General features: G+C 42.1%; 1 protein-coding gene across 9 annotated transcripts in view; it reads left to right on the forward strand.

Moving 5' to 3' along the window:
- The window catches only part of adamtsl3 (ADAMTS-like 3), a 228,076-nt gene that overhangs the window by 183,968 nt on the left and 25,961 nt on the right, over positions 1–18,147 (forward strand). For 5 of the 9 annotated variants that reach the window (XM_071472974.1, XM_071472976.1, XM_071472975.1 and 2 more), the window contains 6 exons: positions 80–209; positions 1,181–1,391; positions 1,908–2,087; positions 6,349–6,502; positions 12,676–13,419; positions 16,393–16,633. In XM_071472974.1, the coding sequence (XP_071329075.1) occupies positions 80–209; positions 1,181–1,391; positions 1,908–2,087; positions 6,349–6,502; positions 12,676–13,419; positions 16,393–16,633 (1,660 nt within the window). Of the gene's footprint in view, positions 1–79; positions 210–1,180; positions 1,392–1,907; positions 2,088–2,357; positions 3,548–5,025; positions 5,288–6,348; positions 6,503–6,988; positions 10,347–12,675; positions 13,420–16,392; positions 16,634–18,147 lie in introns of those variants that run through there. The other 4 variants (XM_071472980.1, XM_071472982.1, XM_071472981.1 and 1 more) reach the window with 4 other exon arrangements.

Here is an 18,147-nt window from a genome sequence, read left to right on the forward strand (position 1 = left end):
TGGGTGTTTGCAGTTGAAATGCTCTGGACTCTATTGTCTTTTCATGTCCAACTGGTTCTTGTCTATGTCCTCTACCCAGGGAAGCAGACAGCAGTTGTGAGGTGTGTTAACAGGAAGCAAGGTGATGAGGTTGAAGACTCTCTGTGTGATTCATCCAGCAGGCCACCAGTAATGTTACGCATCTGTAACCCTGAACCATGCCCCCCAAGGTGAGAGGGTCACTGACACCACTTCAAAAAACTCAGAGGCTGAATTCACTGTCCAGCTTAAATTTGAGCTGTTTACCACATTTGAATGTTACTGCTTGGTTATAAAAATGAATTGTGCAAAATTTACCAAGTGAATGAGACTTCATTTCATTGCAGTTGCACAGTGCACTCATGAGCTATGGCAGTTTATGTCAAGAGGTTGACAAAATGTCATGGCAAATTAATAAAGTACAAGTGAAAATTCTGGATCTGATGAAACAAAAAAATTGCAAAAAAATGTAAATACTGGAGCAAGAAAGTTGATTCCGGTATATGTGAAATAATTATCTATAAGCAAGTGTCCACATTTCTGACCTATCAACCACATCTCAGTCTTCATTAGTGAAAGGAAATGATTCAGTGTAATATTGCGTACATGAAGGCTGTAAGAGACAGTTTACAGCTCTAAAAATGCAAGTGGAGCTTGACAGAAATGGTCAGGGCCTATACTGATACACAAGTGATTTTTTTACTGATAGATGGTCTTCACCAAGGACTAAAAAACCACAGCCTTGGCTGGTTCTAGGGTTTGGCATGTTTACCATTACATTTTCCTTACTTGTTATTTGTATACTTCTTTCTTACCAGGTAGGCAGTGTCTCTTTGATTCAGTAGTGTTTCTAATGCATGCTCGCATCAACAACTTAACTGAATTTCACATTTAAAGTCAGTGTTTCGCCAACACTGTACGCAGGACATCAGGGAAGGGATGGGAGCTTAGACTGCTAATCTAACTGCTAAAATATGGGCTTATAGGAAATACATTGTTTAAAATACCAGAGTATTGTAATTCATTTGACACTACAGTGTACTATAATGACTCAGTATGGTAGAGTGTCACCACTTCTACAGCCCACCTCTTAAAATGGAGCCTGTGGCCTAATATTTAGCAGTATTTTGTGTCTAACTTACTATACTCTCTCTCTCTGTAGGTGGGAGGTGACAGCATGGACTAGCTGCTCTGCATCCTGTGGCGTTGGAATACAGACCAGGAGTGTGTTTTGCATGCGTCTGTTGTCTGTTGACCAGCTGGATATTCTGACTGTTTCAGAGGAAGAGTGCAGGGAATTCAAACCTGCTATCCTGCAACCCTGCAATCAGGTTGACTGTCCTCCAGTCTGGGAGACTGAACCTTGGCAGTTGGTATGGACTTCCTGTGTGTGTGTGTGTGTGTGTGTGTTTGTGTGTGTGTGTGTGTGTGTGTGTGTGTGTGTGTGTGTGTGTGTGTGTGTGTGTGTACTTGTACTTGCTACATAGTAAGGACCAAAAAAAGTATTTTACTAACAGAGTGAGGACATTTTGGGAAAGTGAGGACATTTTGGCCGGTCCTCACTTTTTGAGACACCTTCAAATCACATGTTGAGGGTTAAGACTTGGTTTTAGAGTTATGGTTAGAATTAGGTTTAGGTTAAGGTTAGGGCCAGGGTTAGGGTTAGGCACTCAGTTGTGATGGTTAAGGTTAGGGTAAGGGGCTAGGGAATGCATTATGTCAATGAGTGTCCTCACAAAGATGGAAGTACAAGTGTGTGTGTGTGTGTGTGTGTGTGTGTGTGTGTGTGTGTGTGTGTGTGTGTGTGTGTGTGTGTGTATTTATGTATGTGATTAAAAAATGATTGAACTCCTCCTTTTGTACAAAAATCTTCTGTTTCCTCCATGCAGTGCTCCCAGTCCTGTGGTGGGGGTGTCCAGGTGCGGAAGGTCTACTGTAAGCAGATCTTGTCCACAGGGGCCTATAGGAGGCTGGGAGACAGAGCTTGCTGGGGGGCCAAACCTGCCACTAACAGAGGCTGCAGTAACATTGACTGTCTGCCCTACATGACAGGAGGAGAATGGGGAAAGGTGAGTACTTGCATACAGAGAAATGAAAGAGATGACGAAGGACAGCTGGAGGCTACAAACTGGCATGAAAGCCACTGTTTCAATATTGGTACATTTCCAAAAGAATCAGTCTAATATAAACTAAGATCTGATCAATTCTACATTTATAAGAGCAACATATTTGAACAAAATTTTTCATGAACTTTATTGAACTTGTTCAAATTTGTGCCATTGACAACAGAAATTTGTCTTGACTTTATTTTGAAATACTTACCTGTCTTATCATTTCAGTTCCTGCCCTCATGTGCCTCCCACCCCATATCATCTACACCTGCCTACATTACTCATCTGCCCCTGATGTTCCTGTCCATCAGCCCCGTGCTTATAAACTCACCTGTTTCCCCTTCCCCTTTGCCAGATTGTCTTTGTGACCTTGTGTGTTTGACTGTTTGTTCTCTCAGTTTTGGCTCCCTGTCTATTCCTCTTCTCTGCTTGCTCCTGTTTGACCTGTCTGGACTGCCTGTGTATGATTTGCTTTGACAGTAAAGACTTTGCCTTTTGATACCAGCAGCAGTCTGCTGTGTGTCTCTATGCATTTGAGTCAGAATTTACTAGTTTTGTCACAGTACAATCTGGCCATGGCAGACTCAACAGAGAATGACACCATTTGTTATGTTTTACAAAGCCAGGGAAAGCAGTTGCATGACCATGAACTGCTGCTGACTAAAGCTGGTCAAAGGAGTACAGGATCTCCATATGCAACATAACACTTTGCAAGTTACCATGATGGAGCAGCTCAAGACCCTCAGTTGTGGCTGTTCTGGCTACTCCGAGATTCAGTCTACAGCTGGATCCATGCCATGAACTACGTGCCCCACCTATGGAAAGGTGTGCTGGAAACCCTGAAATCTGTCGCTCTTTCCTGTCTCTGTGCTTAATGACTTTCAGCCTCTAGCCGTTCTTCTACTCCATTGAGCTCTGGCATTCATGATTACCAGCCTCATGAGAAGAGCACAGGAGTGGGTTGCAGCAGAATGGCACTGGCAATCAACCATCTGCTTCGTCAGTGGAGACTTTATCAGAGGCAATAAAGAGAGTTTTTGTACAGTGGACTCCTGGTCAAGAAGCTGCCCGGGGTTTACTGGACCAATGACAAGGTAACAGCTGGGTAGCAGACTATCCCATCCTTTTCCAGACTCTAGCAGCTGACAGTGAATGAAACACACATTCCTTCACAGCCTGTCTGATGACATGAAGGACCAGCTAGCACCTCTTGATCTACCTACAGGTTTTGAGTCCTATGTTACTTTTTCCATAAGGACTGACAACTGTTTGTTTGAAAGAAGACAAAACAAGATCAACCACCTGGCCACCAGTAGAAGACCACTCCTTTGCTACATTCCAGTTACCACTCCAGCCTTGGGCCAACCACCAGAGAATAAACAAGAGCTCACTCTGGGGGCAGAGAAGAACTAATGCAAGTAAGTTGCACTCTCTCCCAATGAGCAATAGCCTCCGCTAAAGGAGCGGATGTTCATCTGATGCAGCCATCTGGGGCACTTTCTGGCTGCATGTAGGGCTGAAACAATTCCTCAAGAAACTCAATTAACTCGATTCAGAAAAGTCATCGAGGCAAATTCCTTGCATTGAAACTTTGTTTAATCCTTATGACAGCTCAGTAGTCATGAAACAGTTTCTGGTTTCATACTAAATCACAGTAAAAATGCCAGATGGTCAGTATTACCATTTTCAATTTTGATTATCACTGTAGTCGTTTATTAGCATGGTTAATTACTGTGGATAATTTAACTCGCAGTAGGTTCTGTAGCATCAACCAGCAACAGTCTCCCAGACACCTGCACAGCAAGCAACATGGGTTTGTTATGGCAGTCAAAATATGGTGTAAGGCAGTGGCAGAGCTCCAGGGATTTTTCAGCCTTCTAATACCTATTTATACCAAAGTTAGCAGTTTTAAATGGGCCTTTTAAACACAAGTAAACCTGCTAAAAAAAGGCGATTGTCTTCTTTAACCCAGCCTGACAAGTTTACCTTTCTGTTGAGAGAGATGTCATCACATGCACACATAGCATACAGAGTGGAGAGAGTAAACTAATTTTGACAGATAATATAGTAGCAATTTAAGCAATAAAACTTGATTTTTCTTAAACGGAAACCTTCTCCTTTTTATTTTATATATATATATATATATATATATATATATATATATATATATATATATAATATGTTACTGTTTTCTTATGTGTTCTTTTTTAATAGTAGTAGTAGTTAACAAAAGTTAGTTTATCAGATTACTCGATTAATTGATGGGATAATCAGGAGACTACTCGATTACTAAAATAATTGATAGCTGCGTGTCCAGCAAAGGCAGGGCTCACAAGTAAAATTACGTTTACTGGTGAGTTGAACTTCCTCTGCGTCGTCTTCACCCTCCATCTGACTGTCTGACTTGTACTCACCTAGTTTCTCCTGCTGGTTCCCTGCAGCTGGCAGTTTTTGTAGACTCAGCTAAAATTAGAACCTCCACTCCTTCCCCTTCAAATGTCAGGTAACCATTGAGATGTTATTAGTTTTCAATTTATTGACGCTCCACAATTTCCCCTCACTCTGTTTTCCAAGGTTAACTAAGCATAACCCACAGATTGACTGGTATTCTGGGGTGGAGTCACCAGTGTCAATCATTCCATCTGCTCTCCCCAAGCCTGTTGATTTCTCCTCAGAGTTTCCTAAGCTGTCTACATAGACTTGAAAGAGGTGTTTAACAAAGCCCGGACCACATCCCTACCTCCTCACAGACCATATGACTGCACCATTAATGTCCTTCTCTGGTTCCTCCTAAGGGCTACCTGAGTCAGACCATGAGCCTCCTAAGTGGTTTTGGTGGCTTTCACTAACTGAGGTCATGGTGGGTCTCATCTCTGAATGTCATGTTTGCATCCAGAATGAGATCTCCCAGAAGCCCAACAGGGATAGATAACATTACAACCAGGAGCTTGAGACTCAGGAGTTTGGTGTCCCAGCATCCATCCCTCTGGAGTCAACAACTGATATGGATCAAGTACACTCTGGTGTGTTTCTGTCACCTCACCTGGAAAAGGGCCCAGGCTGCTACATTCCTCCAAGTGTTATTGGGTGGGACAGAAGCTTTAGATGTTGGCCCAGGACCTCCCCCTCCAAGTGGAAAGTCAGAAGCTGGAACCCAGGTTTGTCAGTCTCTGTCCTATATCCAATAAGTTATTAATCCTGTGGCTGTTCAGTTGCGTCTTCCCAGGACAATAAGAGTTCACCCCACGTACATCATTTCCAACCCTGTCAAGACAAGGCCATCAGTTCCCCTCTCCAGGCCCCCTCCAACCCAAGTCATTAAGGGCGGTCCCACCTGAACTGTGAAGCGCTCGTTGGCAGTCAGCGATATTGAGGGCTGAAGTAAAAGTTGTGGGTTCCCTTCATAAACATTCTGGACATTCTGAACATTCTCTTATTCATTGTCATCCTGACCAACCTGGAACATCTGGAGCTATCCGTTAAAGGGGAGGGGGTCTGGGGTACTCTCACGTCTCATCTGTTCAGTTATTTATTTATTTTTTTCTTGTTTTTGTTCTGAAATACTTAACTGTCTTGTCGTTTCAGTTGCCATCCTCATGTGTCTCCCACCCCTCATCATCCACACCTGCCTCAATCACCCCCCTTTCCCTGATGTTCCTGTCCATCAGCAGCACGTTGTTTACCCTTCCTCTTTGCCAGATTATCTCTGTCAACTTGTGTGTGCACATTTTCTCCTAGTGTTTGATTCTGTGGTTTTTGAGTTAGTTTGTTCTCTCAGTTTATGGATTTTTGCTTGCTCCCCGTCTGCTCCTGTTTGCTCTGTCTGGACTTTTTAAATTCAACAATAAATGTTGGCTTTTTTTTTTTTTTTTTCTTTTACTGACCAAAATCTTTCATTCATAGTTAAGAGATCTTTACTGTCCGTCAATGGGAAATTTGATTTACAGTAGAGGGCGCACAAACACAACATACAAGAGGACATTGGCATTAGTCACAGCAAACAACTATATAATAAACATGAATCTGTTTGTTACCTTAACTATACATAGCATGTGCAAAAGTTGGCAATGAATGTTAATGCTGTTGTCAACTAAACATAACCCACTCTGGTGTTGAGTTACAGAATTGTTGAGTATCATTGTTCTATCTGACAATATGTATGTTGAATTCAGTTTGCCATAAACATTCCCATTATGTTCTGTTCTCTTTTACTCTGTAGTGCTCAGTGTCCTGTGGTTTGGGGATCCAGCGTAGGGAGCCACTGTGTTTCCAGCTGACGGGCATGGGCCACCAGGTGATGCTGGCCAGGGACCCGTGCTCAGGGTTACCCCCCCCCCCACTTGTTCGAACCTGCCGCATGATGGCCTGTCCCCGTAAGAACTCATATAAACACTCGAATATGTTCAAATACCTGTATGCACCTTAAATTAATAACTTTATTTGTATAGCACCTTTAAAAACTGGGTTTACAAAGTGCTTTGACAGACGATTAAAAGGCAATGGTAGTCATACACACACACACACACACACACACACACACACACACACACACTTGTACTTCTATCTTTGTGAGGACACTCATTGACATAATGCATTCCCTAGCCCCTTACCCTACCCTTAACCATCACAACTGAGTGCCTAACCCTAACCCTAACCTAAACCTAAACCTAATTCTAACCATAACTCTAAAACCAAGTCTTAACCCTCAAAATGTGATTTGAAGGTGTCTCAAAAAGTGAGGACCGGCCAAAATGTCCTCACTTTCCCAAAATGTCCTCACTCTGTTAGTAAAAAATTTTTTTGGTCCTTACTATGTAGCAAGTACAAGTCCACACACACACACACACACACACAAGTGATTTAAAAGAGGTTGCTGATTCTGCTAGCCTTATTTCCTCAGGCAGGCCATTCCAAAGTTGAGAGGCCCTGATGGCAGAAGCACAGTCATCTTTAGATTTAAGCCTTGACTTTGGAACGGCCAGAAGGGCCCCGCCAGAAGGGAGTGTATGTTTTTATTATATGTTGATGCCAGAGAGGGGGAGTTACAGAAAATTGTAGAAGATTTTGTGCCATCCAACAGTTAACAACATTGACACAGTATAAAACAGCAGGTAGGCTTTCTGGGTCTTCAGGTCTTACTGGAAGTGCAGTATCCCTGATGCCAACCCAGATTTTCAGACAGTCAATTAAATTGGCATGATCTACAGTGTCAAAGGCTGCACTTAGGTCTACAAGAATTAAAATTGCACTCTCTCCCCTGTCAGCCGGTAAAAGGAGGTCATTGGTTACCTTTTAGGAGGGCAGTTACTGAGCTGTGTAAGGCTCTGAAACCAGACTGAAATTACTCAAAGATGTCACGTTGACACATAGAAGCTAAAAGTTGGACTGAAACCACATTTTCTAAATCTTTAGAAAAGTTAATAAATTTGCCTAAAATTGTTCAGAATTAAGGGATCAAGGTAGGGTTTCCTTAAAAGAGGTTGGATCACAGCATGTTTAAAATTGGATGGAAAGATCCTTCTGCTAAAGATGCATTAATAATCAATAAAATACTGTGCCCAACTGTATCGATGACATCTTTGAGAAATTTAGTGTATAGTGAATAAGGTCAAGGCTGCATGTAGTTGATTTCATTTCAGTAATGGTTTTGGATTAAAAAAAGACAAGGATACAAATTCAAAATGGCTAAAATAACTATATAAACTACTGCTTTCTAAAACACAGTCAGGTGGGGTAATTTGTTACCTTATGTTGTTAACTGTGTTTCTTATAATCTAATCTTATAAAGTAGAAAATAGAACAGTAATTATTATTCTGTAACAGCACAGTGGACAGGTTTATGTAGTTTGTGTTCATTAAACCTGAATTTGAACTTCATCACTACTGACCTGAATCTGTTTCTCTACAGTGGCCCAGAGATCTCCACACACTACAACTTAAGAAAATACAAGGAAATAGACAACACAAACAAATTCAGAGAACGTCTTCATCAAGTTGACAACACGTGCTGCAAATGTGCACAATGCAACTAAATAGACAAATGAGCTGCAAGTAGTACAGATGACATGGGAAGCGTTTCCAGGGGACACAAAAAAGCTAGTCTTGCAGTGCAGAGAGATAAGACATTGGCTGCTGCTGTAGCTACTTCTCTGGCCTGCAATGATGTTGTTGAGAGGATGGTTTATATTGTCCAAGATGGCCTGCATCTTACAGTGCATGCATCTCTCCATAACAGTCTTAAGTGAGTCCAGACTCTTTCCAAGCATAAACTCAGCCTTTTTAACTAGCTTGTCCACTCTATTTGAGTTTTTATGTGAAAAAAGCATAAAGAAGAGCACTTGCAACCACTGACTGATAAAACATATGTAGCATTTCACTGCAAAAGTCAAAGGACCTGAGCTCCCTGAGGAAGAAGAGAAGGCTCTGCCCCTTCCTGTAGATGGCATCCGTGTTAAAGGACCCATCCAGTTTATTGACCAGGTGCACACCGAGTTATTTATAAGTGTGCACCATTTCAATGTCCTTCCCTCGAACATTGACTGGCTGAGGGGTGGGCCTAGACCTGTGAAAGTCAATGACGGTCTTGGAGGTGTTCAGAAGGAGGCAGTTCTTGTCGCTCCATTCACTGAAGGCCATTGTCAGATCTCTGAACTCTCCTTCCTGCCCATTTGTGATATATGCCACAATAGCTGTGTTATCCGAGTATTTCTGGATGTGGCAAGACTCAGAGTTGTATTTAGAGTCTGCTGTGTATACTGGATGAACAGGAATGGAGCCAGAACAGTCCCTTGTGGAGTCCCAGCGCTGCACACCACTGTCCCTGAGACACAGGGACAGCACAGCCTGACATACTGTGCTCATCTTGTGAGGTAATCCACAATCCAGGACGTGAAAGAGGGATCCACACACATCCCTTCTAGCATGACTTTGAGAATGGTGGGTTTGATGGTGTTAAATGTACTTGAAAAATCAAAGAACATAATCCTTACATAACTGCCTGGCTCATCCAAGTAAGAATGGGCCTGTTCGAGCATGTGGAGGACGGCATCATCCACTCCAATATGTTCCTTGTAAGCAAACTGTAGGGGGTCTAGTGCGTGTTCAACCTGTGGCCTCAGAAGGTGGAGTGGTAGCTACTCCAGGGTCTTCATGACGTGTGATGTGTGGGCCACTGGTCTATAGTCATTTATCTCGGCTGTGCTTCCTACTTTTACCAAAACAAGACATATTTTTCACAGGACCGGGACACTCCCTGTTTGCAGACTTAGGTTGAAGATCTTCTAGAGAGGTTCAGCCAGCTGAGCTGCACAGTCCTTGAGCCTTACCCTCACCTCATCCACTGTAAGGGACAGGGGGCATGACCCCAATGTGGAAGTTGTAGCTGCAGTGTCAGGGTTGCATCAGTGTGAAGGAGATGCCGTGGGAGAAACTGCAGCTGAAGTGGTGGGAGGGAGAACAGGTGAGGCTGTGTCAAAACTGTTGTAAAACTGGTTGAACTCATTGGCCATGTCCACATCACCTGATGTTACCTGGCTGTTCTTTTCTTTATAGTCAGTGAGGGTGCTCATCCCCGTCCACACCTCTTTAGTGTTGTTGTGCTGTGTTGGGGCACAGGTAGGAGCAATTTGGTTATTGGCTTATAATATTAATGATTATCAGTGATAATCACCAATATATATATAGATGTTTACTACAAGTAGTAACCTCGGGGCACCACCCTGTCACCAGGGACCAATGATCAAATTGATGGCTCAAAATACAGTCTCGGAAGGTTGGTTGAAGGGTAAATTTGAGCACTGACTGTTGTGAATCCAGCTGTTATCACAAATATAGCCACAATAATCACAGACAACGATGAGTTAAGTTATAACAGGATTTATTAATATGAGTAATGATTATTCAAAATAACATTACTTGATATTAAACCAAATAACAAACATTGGTTACTAACTAGATAAATACAGGCAAAACACATATGTAACAACCGTGTGTGTGTGTGTGTGTGTGTGTATGTGTGTGTGTGAGAGAGAGAGAGAGAGAGAGGGAGAGGATGGTGACGAGTGACGTGTCAGTAGGAACCAAGATGGCGGCAGCGTGAGGTACTCGCTAGAGCCAAGATGGCGGCTGGCCGCAGAGCGTGAATGGCGTGAACACGAGAACAAAGGGAGGGGCCTTGAGCTTTACGTGTCTGACGCGATCACCCTCTAGGGCCTGAATGTGAGTGAGATGTGGATGAGGTGCGTGATTGGGAGAAGAGAGGGAGAATAGAGGTGAAGAGAGGAAAGAGATCACAAGAGATTGTCACCACAGTTAATAATCACCACAATATCACTACACAATAACGGAGCCAGAGAACCGGAGTTTGTCTGGTCAGATATTGGTCCTTTAACTAGTGAGATTTGGCTTATTAAGCTGATCACAGTGAACGATCTAAAACAACAGGATATGCAGTACTTATAAGTCAGATAGCAAAATACAACACGCTACACTAACTATGTCTCTGCCCAGACATCAGCCTCTTCCTGTGAGTTGCTCCGATCCTTCAGAGTTAAACAAGAAAGTCCACTCTGGTTCTCCAGAGCTCGGTCCTTGGCTGGAAGCTCGGCGGGTCATGTCTTGCTCTCCTTGCGATGACAGTGTGATGAGTTCCTCGGCGGCAGCGGGAAGATCACAGATGAGAGACGGTGGACTTTGTTTTGTCCTTAACAAAGTCGGCGCTCGTCCTCACAGAACGTAAAAACAGCTGATTGCACAGCAATCTACGTCGGATCCGAAAAGAAATGAAAAACAAACAACAGCAGTCTGTTGTTGCCTGCGAGTTGCAGACTGTGACATGGGCTTTAAGAAGTTGTGGAAAAAGGTCAAATGTTGCAGATTGCTCCCTTTCAGCAGCCGAGTCGCGGAGAGAGCTGGAGTAGCTCTCTACTGTAACTGGTGCACGGGAATTAAGCGCAGGAGGAGGGTCACAGTGCCACTTTTATTACCTGAGTGACATCACCGGGGATTCCTGCTGGGAATGCCTGGCCTCGGCCAATGCCGGTGCTGAGTTTTCTTTCAAACTCCAATTTACACATAGGTGTGAATTGTGGGGGTGGTTTTCCCTCCTTAGCCTGGAGGGAAATGTAGTTCTCTCCTTTGTTCTTTCCATGAGGCGTGGTTTGAGACTCAGGCTTCTGGAGAGGCATGTAGGCCTCTCTTTTGTTCTCTTCAGGATGCATGGCTTGAGACTCAGGCTTTTGAGGGACATGTAGGCCTCTCCATTGTTCTTCTCAGAACTCATGGCTTGAGATCCCAACAGCTGCAACTTCCTCTCTACTTTCCTTTTGTAGTCCTCCTTCACCTGCTTTAACGTCCTCTTCAGCTCATGTTGCACACACCTTGGCTTCTCCCTGTCTCCAACCCTGAACCACCTTTTTCTGGTTTAGAAGGGTCTTTATGTTACTGGTGATCCAGGGTTTGTTGTTAGGGAAGCAGTGCACAGTTCTTGTTGGTATTACAGTGTCCATACAGAAATTAATATAATCTGTGGTGCAGTCAAGCATTCTATCAAGATCAGTGTCCTCGCCGTTACAATTTTCCTGTGACTCCAACAGTACATTCCAATCTGTGCACTCAAAACAGTCCCTTAGAGACTTGCTGGCCTCTGGGGTCCAGTTCCTGAATGAGCAGGCAGTTGTAGCCTGCCTCAGTACACAGGGTTTGTAACAAGGCTGAAGAAAAATCAGATTATGGTCTGATCTGCCAAGTGGTGGCAGAGTAGAAGCAGTATACGCCTCCTTGACATTTGCATACAACAGATCAAGTGTCTTATTTTCTCTTGTGGGACAGTCAACAAAGTGAGAGGTGAGGGTCACATGATTAAAATCACCTGATATTGCAATGAACACATCAGGGTGCTGGGTCTGTACTGTCACAACAGTCTCCTGAAAGATTTAACAGGCGACTGCAGGCTCTGCCCGTGTTTGTACGTAAATAATAGTGGCGACGATGTGAGAGAACTCCCTCAGTACATAGTAAGGTCTACGACCAACTGCCAACAGTTCAATATCCTTCTTTTTTTCAGGATTTATAATGATGAGTTTGGTTCTTGTAACTAAACTTGTTCAACTCAACTGACTGCTGACTGGAGTAGTTTTACATAAGCTAGGTTTATGTGGGGGAGGTGGCTAGCCTTGCTCTGTCCAAAGTGAGGAAGAGGAAAAAAAAAAACCACCATCTAAAATTCACTCGTCAACATTTTAAGCATGTTATTGCCCCAAAAAACTAAAAGTTTACTCCCAAATTGTCTTTAAGTTTATTTAACTTTTTGATTAATTAATTTACTCACTCTTATTCATTCAAGTTGCATCACCATTTTTTACTTTACAACAATGAATGAACAAATTTAACAGGTTGCAAGTACTAGTTCAGGTAACTTATAATTTCAAGGAAGCCTGTCTTCCAGCTTTCTTCTGTCTCAATAAAAATACAGACCAATGCATAAATATTAGAAATTATTGTTGGTATTTAAAAAAAACTACCCTCTCACTTTCCTTCTTTATAACAGGACACAATAAAGAGATAAGACCCAAAGATACCCAGAAGGCTCCGGTGAAGAACCAAGTCAAGCACAGTATGAGACATCCAGCAAAGGCCCGGGGCTTTGAGAAGGGGGTTAAACGGTGTCCACAGCTAATGAGTATACACCGCATCTACATCCAGACCCGTAAGGAGAAACGCCTTCACTTGACCATTGGTGGCCACGCCTACCTCCTACCAAACACCTCCCTCATCATCAAATGCCCCGTCAGAAGGTTCCCTAAAGCCCACATCCACTGGCTCAAAGACGGACACCTCATACCCAGCTCCAAACGCCATGGCATCACCAAATCCGGCTCCCTAAAGATCCAGTTTGTGGCAGTAGAGGACAGTGGGGTGTACAAGTGTGTTGCTGGAGCCACCTCAGATATCTTCACCCTTCAGCTGATAGGTAGTGACAGCAGGTCAACTGATAGACCATCTGCTACTAGTCCTGGTCCCATTTGGAAGGAGATGCTGCCTAGTTGCCAAAGTCACTACTCAGGCCAGAAGTTGATCTGGCCTAGAGTTAGTGTGTCTCTGTTGCCCCCTGGTGTCCAGGAGGCCTCACTGCAGCCACAGTTGAAGGAGAGGATGATTAATATCACCCTGCAGGCTGACAGAGGAGAGATCAAGCAGGAGCAAGCCTCAGAGCTCATCTCTTCACTGCTGACCCACATGTATGGTGCCCAGCTCTGGACCCCAACTACAGATGAAGGAGTAAATGCTGAAGGTAATTATAAACCCAGCTTTCTGTACTGTGCAATGTGTGGCTTTCCTTGATTTTTGTTTGTAGTCTAACTGCCAGATTATGTATTTTCCAGATATATACAACAGAGAATTTAGACATTTTTAGTTTATTTTTAGTCAGCTGAAGCTTTGTTCAGCCACACTGTCCCACCTGCAATGGGACAAACATGCATGTGCAGCCAATAACTGTTTAAATCCAAAGAATTGAATTTAAATTCTAGTGGAATTTATAAAGATACCAAATCTGCTAAATCTATTTACTTGTAAAAAGATCACTTTTAATAAAAGGACAATATGTGTCCATGATATTGGCAGACAAGTATACCAGTCTTGTTTCAATCCTATTGTAGTGTTGTTTGCACACAAACTTGACACTTTCTTACTCTTCTTCCCATCAAACTATCCAATTGATAGCAAACAGAGATGAAGGACCCTTCCTTCATAAAGGGACCGGCTTTCAGCAGGTCACAGAGACATGTACACCTAGATCATGGGTCTCCAGAGGATCAACAAATGCACACAAGATTGTAGTAAAGTAAATGACCCAATCCTCCATTTTGTAACAATAAGACTCTGGTATTTGATTGTTACATTTATAGGAAAAGTAACACCACCAACTCTTCCTCTATCCCTCTTTAGATAACAGAATCATAAATTAGGCTGCAAGCTACACTCCCGACTAGAAACCGGCAGTTTATTCTTCACAGACACAGATCTGAGTAAAATTATAAAATCAACTATCTAACTATTCTGGAACCTTATGAGATGTGCTGGTTTAGGAAGTCAATCCCTAAATTTCTAACCCATAGATCTGAGATGTAACATATAGATTTCATATGAGCACACTCACCATTCTTCACACAAGGTAACAGACACTAGTGACATCCACAATGTCTTTACTGTTATTACTATTATAATCAAAGGACTACTGTGTAACCCACACTTATTTACTATTAGCTTTAGGAAATACTGATAATGTTGTTTGATCAGTTGAATGAATGAAAACTTTATTGCCCTAAAGGGAATTTGTCCTGCACACAGAAGAGCAACGTTGAACAATAAGCGCAGACCACAATAAATAACAAAAAACTATAAAAACAACACCAACATCAACTTTAAGACATCAATAGCAAGGGGTCAAAACATTTTATAAACTAACTGTTCAAATGATGGTAGAGAAACATGGACATAAAATCATCAGTCCAGTTAACCCCTTGTATTCTTACTATAAGGTCTTGAAGGATGTAGGCAATATGAAATCCGTGTTTGTAATGTTTTCTTCCTGTCATTATTAGTGCCATTAGGTTTATATGTTATATGTCCTTTAATGTTTTATGATCATGGTGGAAGATGGGCGTGTGAGTTTTATAGATAAACTCCAGTTTAAACTATTCAAAAGTTCTATAGAAAGTTAATTGCTCCTCGAGTTGAAACAAAAGGAGAGGATGGGTAACGCCCCTGAAACTTGTGCCAGCCCCCAGGGGATAAAACTGTTGTGATCATGTCACACATTGCTTTTTGTCTCTGTGCCATCTTTAGCACTGCTTTTTGCTAACCGTGAAGCTTTGCTTCTGTCACTTTGCACTTTATCGTTTTGTCCATGTGTTCTTTGTCCTTCTTCTGCCACGTGCTCCAAGTAACTTTTTCTTTGTCTGCACGTGCAATCTTTTATTTATATAAGCCAAGTCAAAAACAACCGAAATAAGCAGCATAAAGTGCCTCGAACTTTTTAATAATTACCACAATTCTAATTGTTGACTAATTGTTATTTTTGAGTCAGCTGGCTAAGGCCAGTCTCCTCTAAAGTTAAGCATATCATAAGTTAAGTAAGTGAGCGTTATCTCACATCAACCCACAAGAGATGCAGGCAAATAACACGTTCTGCCCAAAACCGCCTGCAGAGACGCCCACAAAGAAATCACGAGTGCCCCAGAAAGAGAGGCTGCTGGCAGACTACATCTTAAGGTGAAACCACTGAGAGATGCAGAAGAACCATTACTTTGTTAACGGAGGATGCCTCTGGGAAGATCCACTCAGAGTCCAATTGCTTACTGCTGCTTTGTGTTCCACCCAAGAGTCTCCAGCTACAGTGCAACAGTAGGCAAGATCTTAACATTCTGGTCATGACTGGGTTGATGTTGAGATAAAATGATATTCAATCATCAGATACCATTCTTAGACATAGTAGTAGCTCATCATGTAGTTGTATTCCCATATTTGTGAATAGCCACTGTTGTTTCTTAAATAGCGATGATGTGATGATGATGAAGAAAACTCAGCTGACACCGTCTTGCTTGTATATAAAGAGGTTTATTACAAAGAAGTCCAGCATCAAATCAAGCACCATGGATTGCCTGAGAGAGGAGTCGGAGCCAATATGAATCTCCCCTGAATAACAGCTCCAACTCCCCACTTATATAGGTTGGTTGTTCTCGTGAACCTAAGGTAAACATATGATTTCCTATAAAAACAGGAAAAGGGCTTCATCACATAAGATGAGAAAGTCATCCATCTCCCAATGACACCTAGACCCTTTGACCTAGAACCTCTTAGCTAAGGCCCTTAAATCTTTTTGCCTTCTGGCTAAACATACCAAACCCATAAATTCAACATATAGAACTTCAGATACTACACCACCACATATTCTCTCCCACCATTGCTTAAACCTGGTCTGCTCCATTTTTCATCCTTATAATTATTGCATATACCCTGTAAATAGTAGTGTAGTTAATAAATCTTTTAAACTCAGTTGTTGTGCTGTTGTGTTTCTTGAATCAAGAAGTCATGGCTTCTGATATTAGACTGATCAAATGAATTCATGGATTCATACATTTTTGTCTCTTCAGAGAGTGGTGCCCCATTTAACGAGGATTTCAAATTATAAGATTGTGGCCTTGGTACCCTACACTATTACTCTTGTTCCTTATGTTGTTTTTGTATGTGATTTGTCCCACAGACAAATTACCCAACTGGTCAGAGCACTCTTCATTGGACATAGCTGTGAACAGAGCAGTGATCATCAGACAGCAGCAGACCCTTCCACCAGCTTTTCATAGGAACATCAATGTCAGCATCGGACACAGCACCCTCATAACCAATGCCACCCAATCGCTGACCATCCTCTGTCCTGCAGATGGCTTCCCACCTCCCAAAATCAGCTGGACCAAAGATGGAGCTCTGGTGCAGCACAGTGACAGGTAACATACTGGAGCTAGTGCTGACCAGTTAAAGAAGTGTTTCACAAATTTCTAAGACCTTGCAAACTTCATTGCAGTACTTTGAACATGATATCATATATCAAACAGTGTAGGTCTAGGCAGCAAAAATACATAGTAAAGTCTGTTTTCCAGAAGAAACTCAAACTCAGAACAATATATAGTATATGGATGAATAAAAACATGGTTGAATGAACTTGGGCACCTATATTTGTGTGATAGACGTAAGATGAAACAGCCCTTTCATCACTGACATGATATTGTGAATTTTGCTCTACAATGTCAAAAGGAAAAATGACATTATCACCCCCATCATGCAATTTCAACATTTTCAGCACCCCCTGTCATGTTTCAGTATATATTTACAGGGTCCCCATTTATCCTGGAAAACAGTTAACCAGTTTTTCAGTCGTGGAAAACACATGGAAAGTGAGAGAAAAAAGTAAAATATCCTGGAAAATTAATTCAGCATTCTCTATTTTCCGGCAAAGTTATGTTCAGGATCATGTTAACGTTCAAATTGTAGGCTAGTTTAATAAGCTGCTATTGGTTTTGTTTGGTAATGTAGTGAATGCACACCAAAGTCCCATCACATGCTGTAGGTTGAATGATTTACAGCTGAAGTGGCAGAAACATTATCCTTAAAAAGTTACTGTTGGCTGCTATCTGTGGTAGTTTTTATTAGGTTTATAGATGATGTATTCTTTTCAAGTTGTTTTAAACTGTTGAATAATGGGTTAGAATGGTTAGCCCCAGGTATAAGGTTTGTGATTGGTGATTGATTGGCTTGAAGCAAAGGTTTCAAATGTGTGTTGGTTAATTGCTGAGAGTTGGTTACTAATAAAGCCAGGGTCAATACAATGAAAAGGAGCCCAACTGTATGTTAGTTAACCCCGGCTAAATACTCCCCAACAGCAGTTAGCATCACTTCAAAACCATTGCTGCACTGTTCAGGTAAAACAGACCATGATATGACCTGAAATGTTTTAGCTTTTGTCGTGGCAGCTCACAGTGGGTGTGATAAACCTTGTCAAAGACTTCTCTTCCTGTTACAATTAAAGGGGCTAAAGTGTGATAAACTGATAAGACCTAGCAGCATGTAAAGAGATGATTTCATAGTTAAGTGTAGCCATGTATAGATAGCACTTATTTTAAATCAGACTTTCACAGGTAGGAACATGTTCAGGGCATCAGGGCAAGCAAGGCAAGAAGTGCTTGCCCACTTAAAGCTAAACATAGACATCAATTACTGAAGTGGATGCGATATCTCGGAACAGCTTTCTGATGGTGCTAATGCCTGTTTGCATTCATTATATAATTTACTACCCTCTTGTGGTGGTAGCAGGCTATTGTCCCTGCAAGCTAGCTTGCCTTACAGCTGTTACACCTATTGTTTCTGTCATTTTCGTGGATGTGAATGTGTCCCCTTGACAAAGGCAAGCAGATAGGAAAGCAGCTTAATTTGGAGGTTTGCACATGCACATTGACGATAAGCC

This window comes from Trachinotus anak, unplaced genomic scaffold (genome assembly GCF_046630095.1).
Source record: "Trachinotus anak isolate AG129_WGS33_773 ecotype Australia unplaced genomic scaffold, CSIRO_AGI_Tana_v1 ptg000042l, whole genome shotgun sequence".
In the NCBI taxonomy this organism is placed as follows: Eukaryota; Metazoa; Chordata; class Actinopteri; order Carangiformes; family Carangidae; genus Trachinotus; species Trachinotus anak.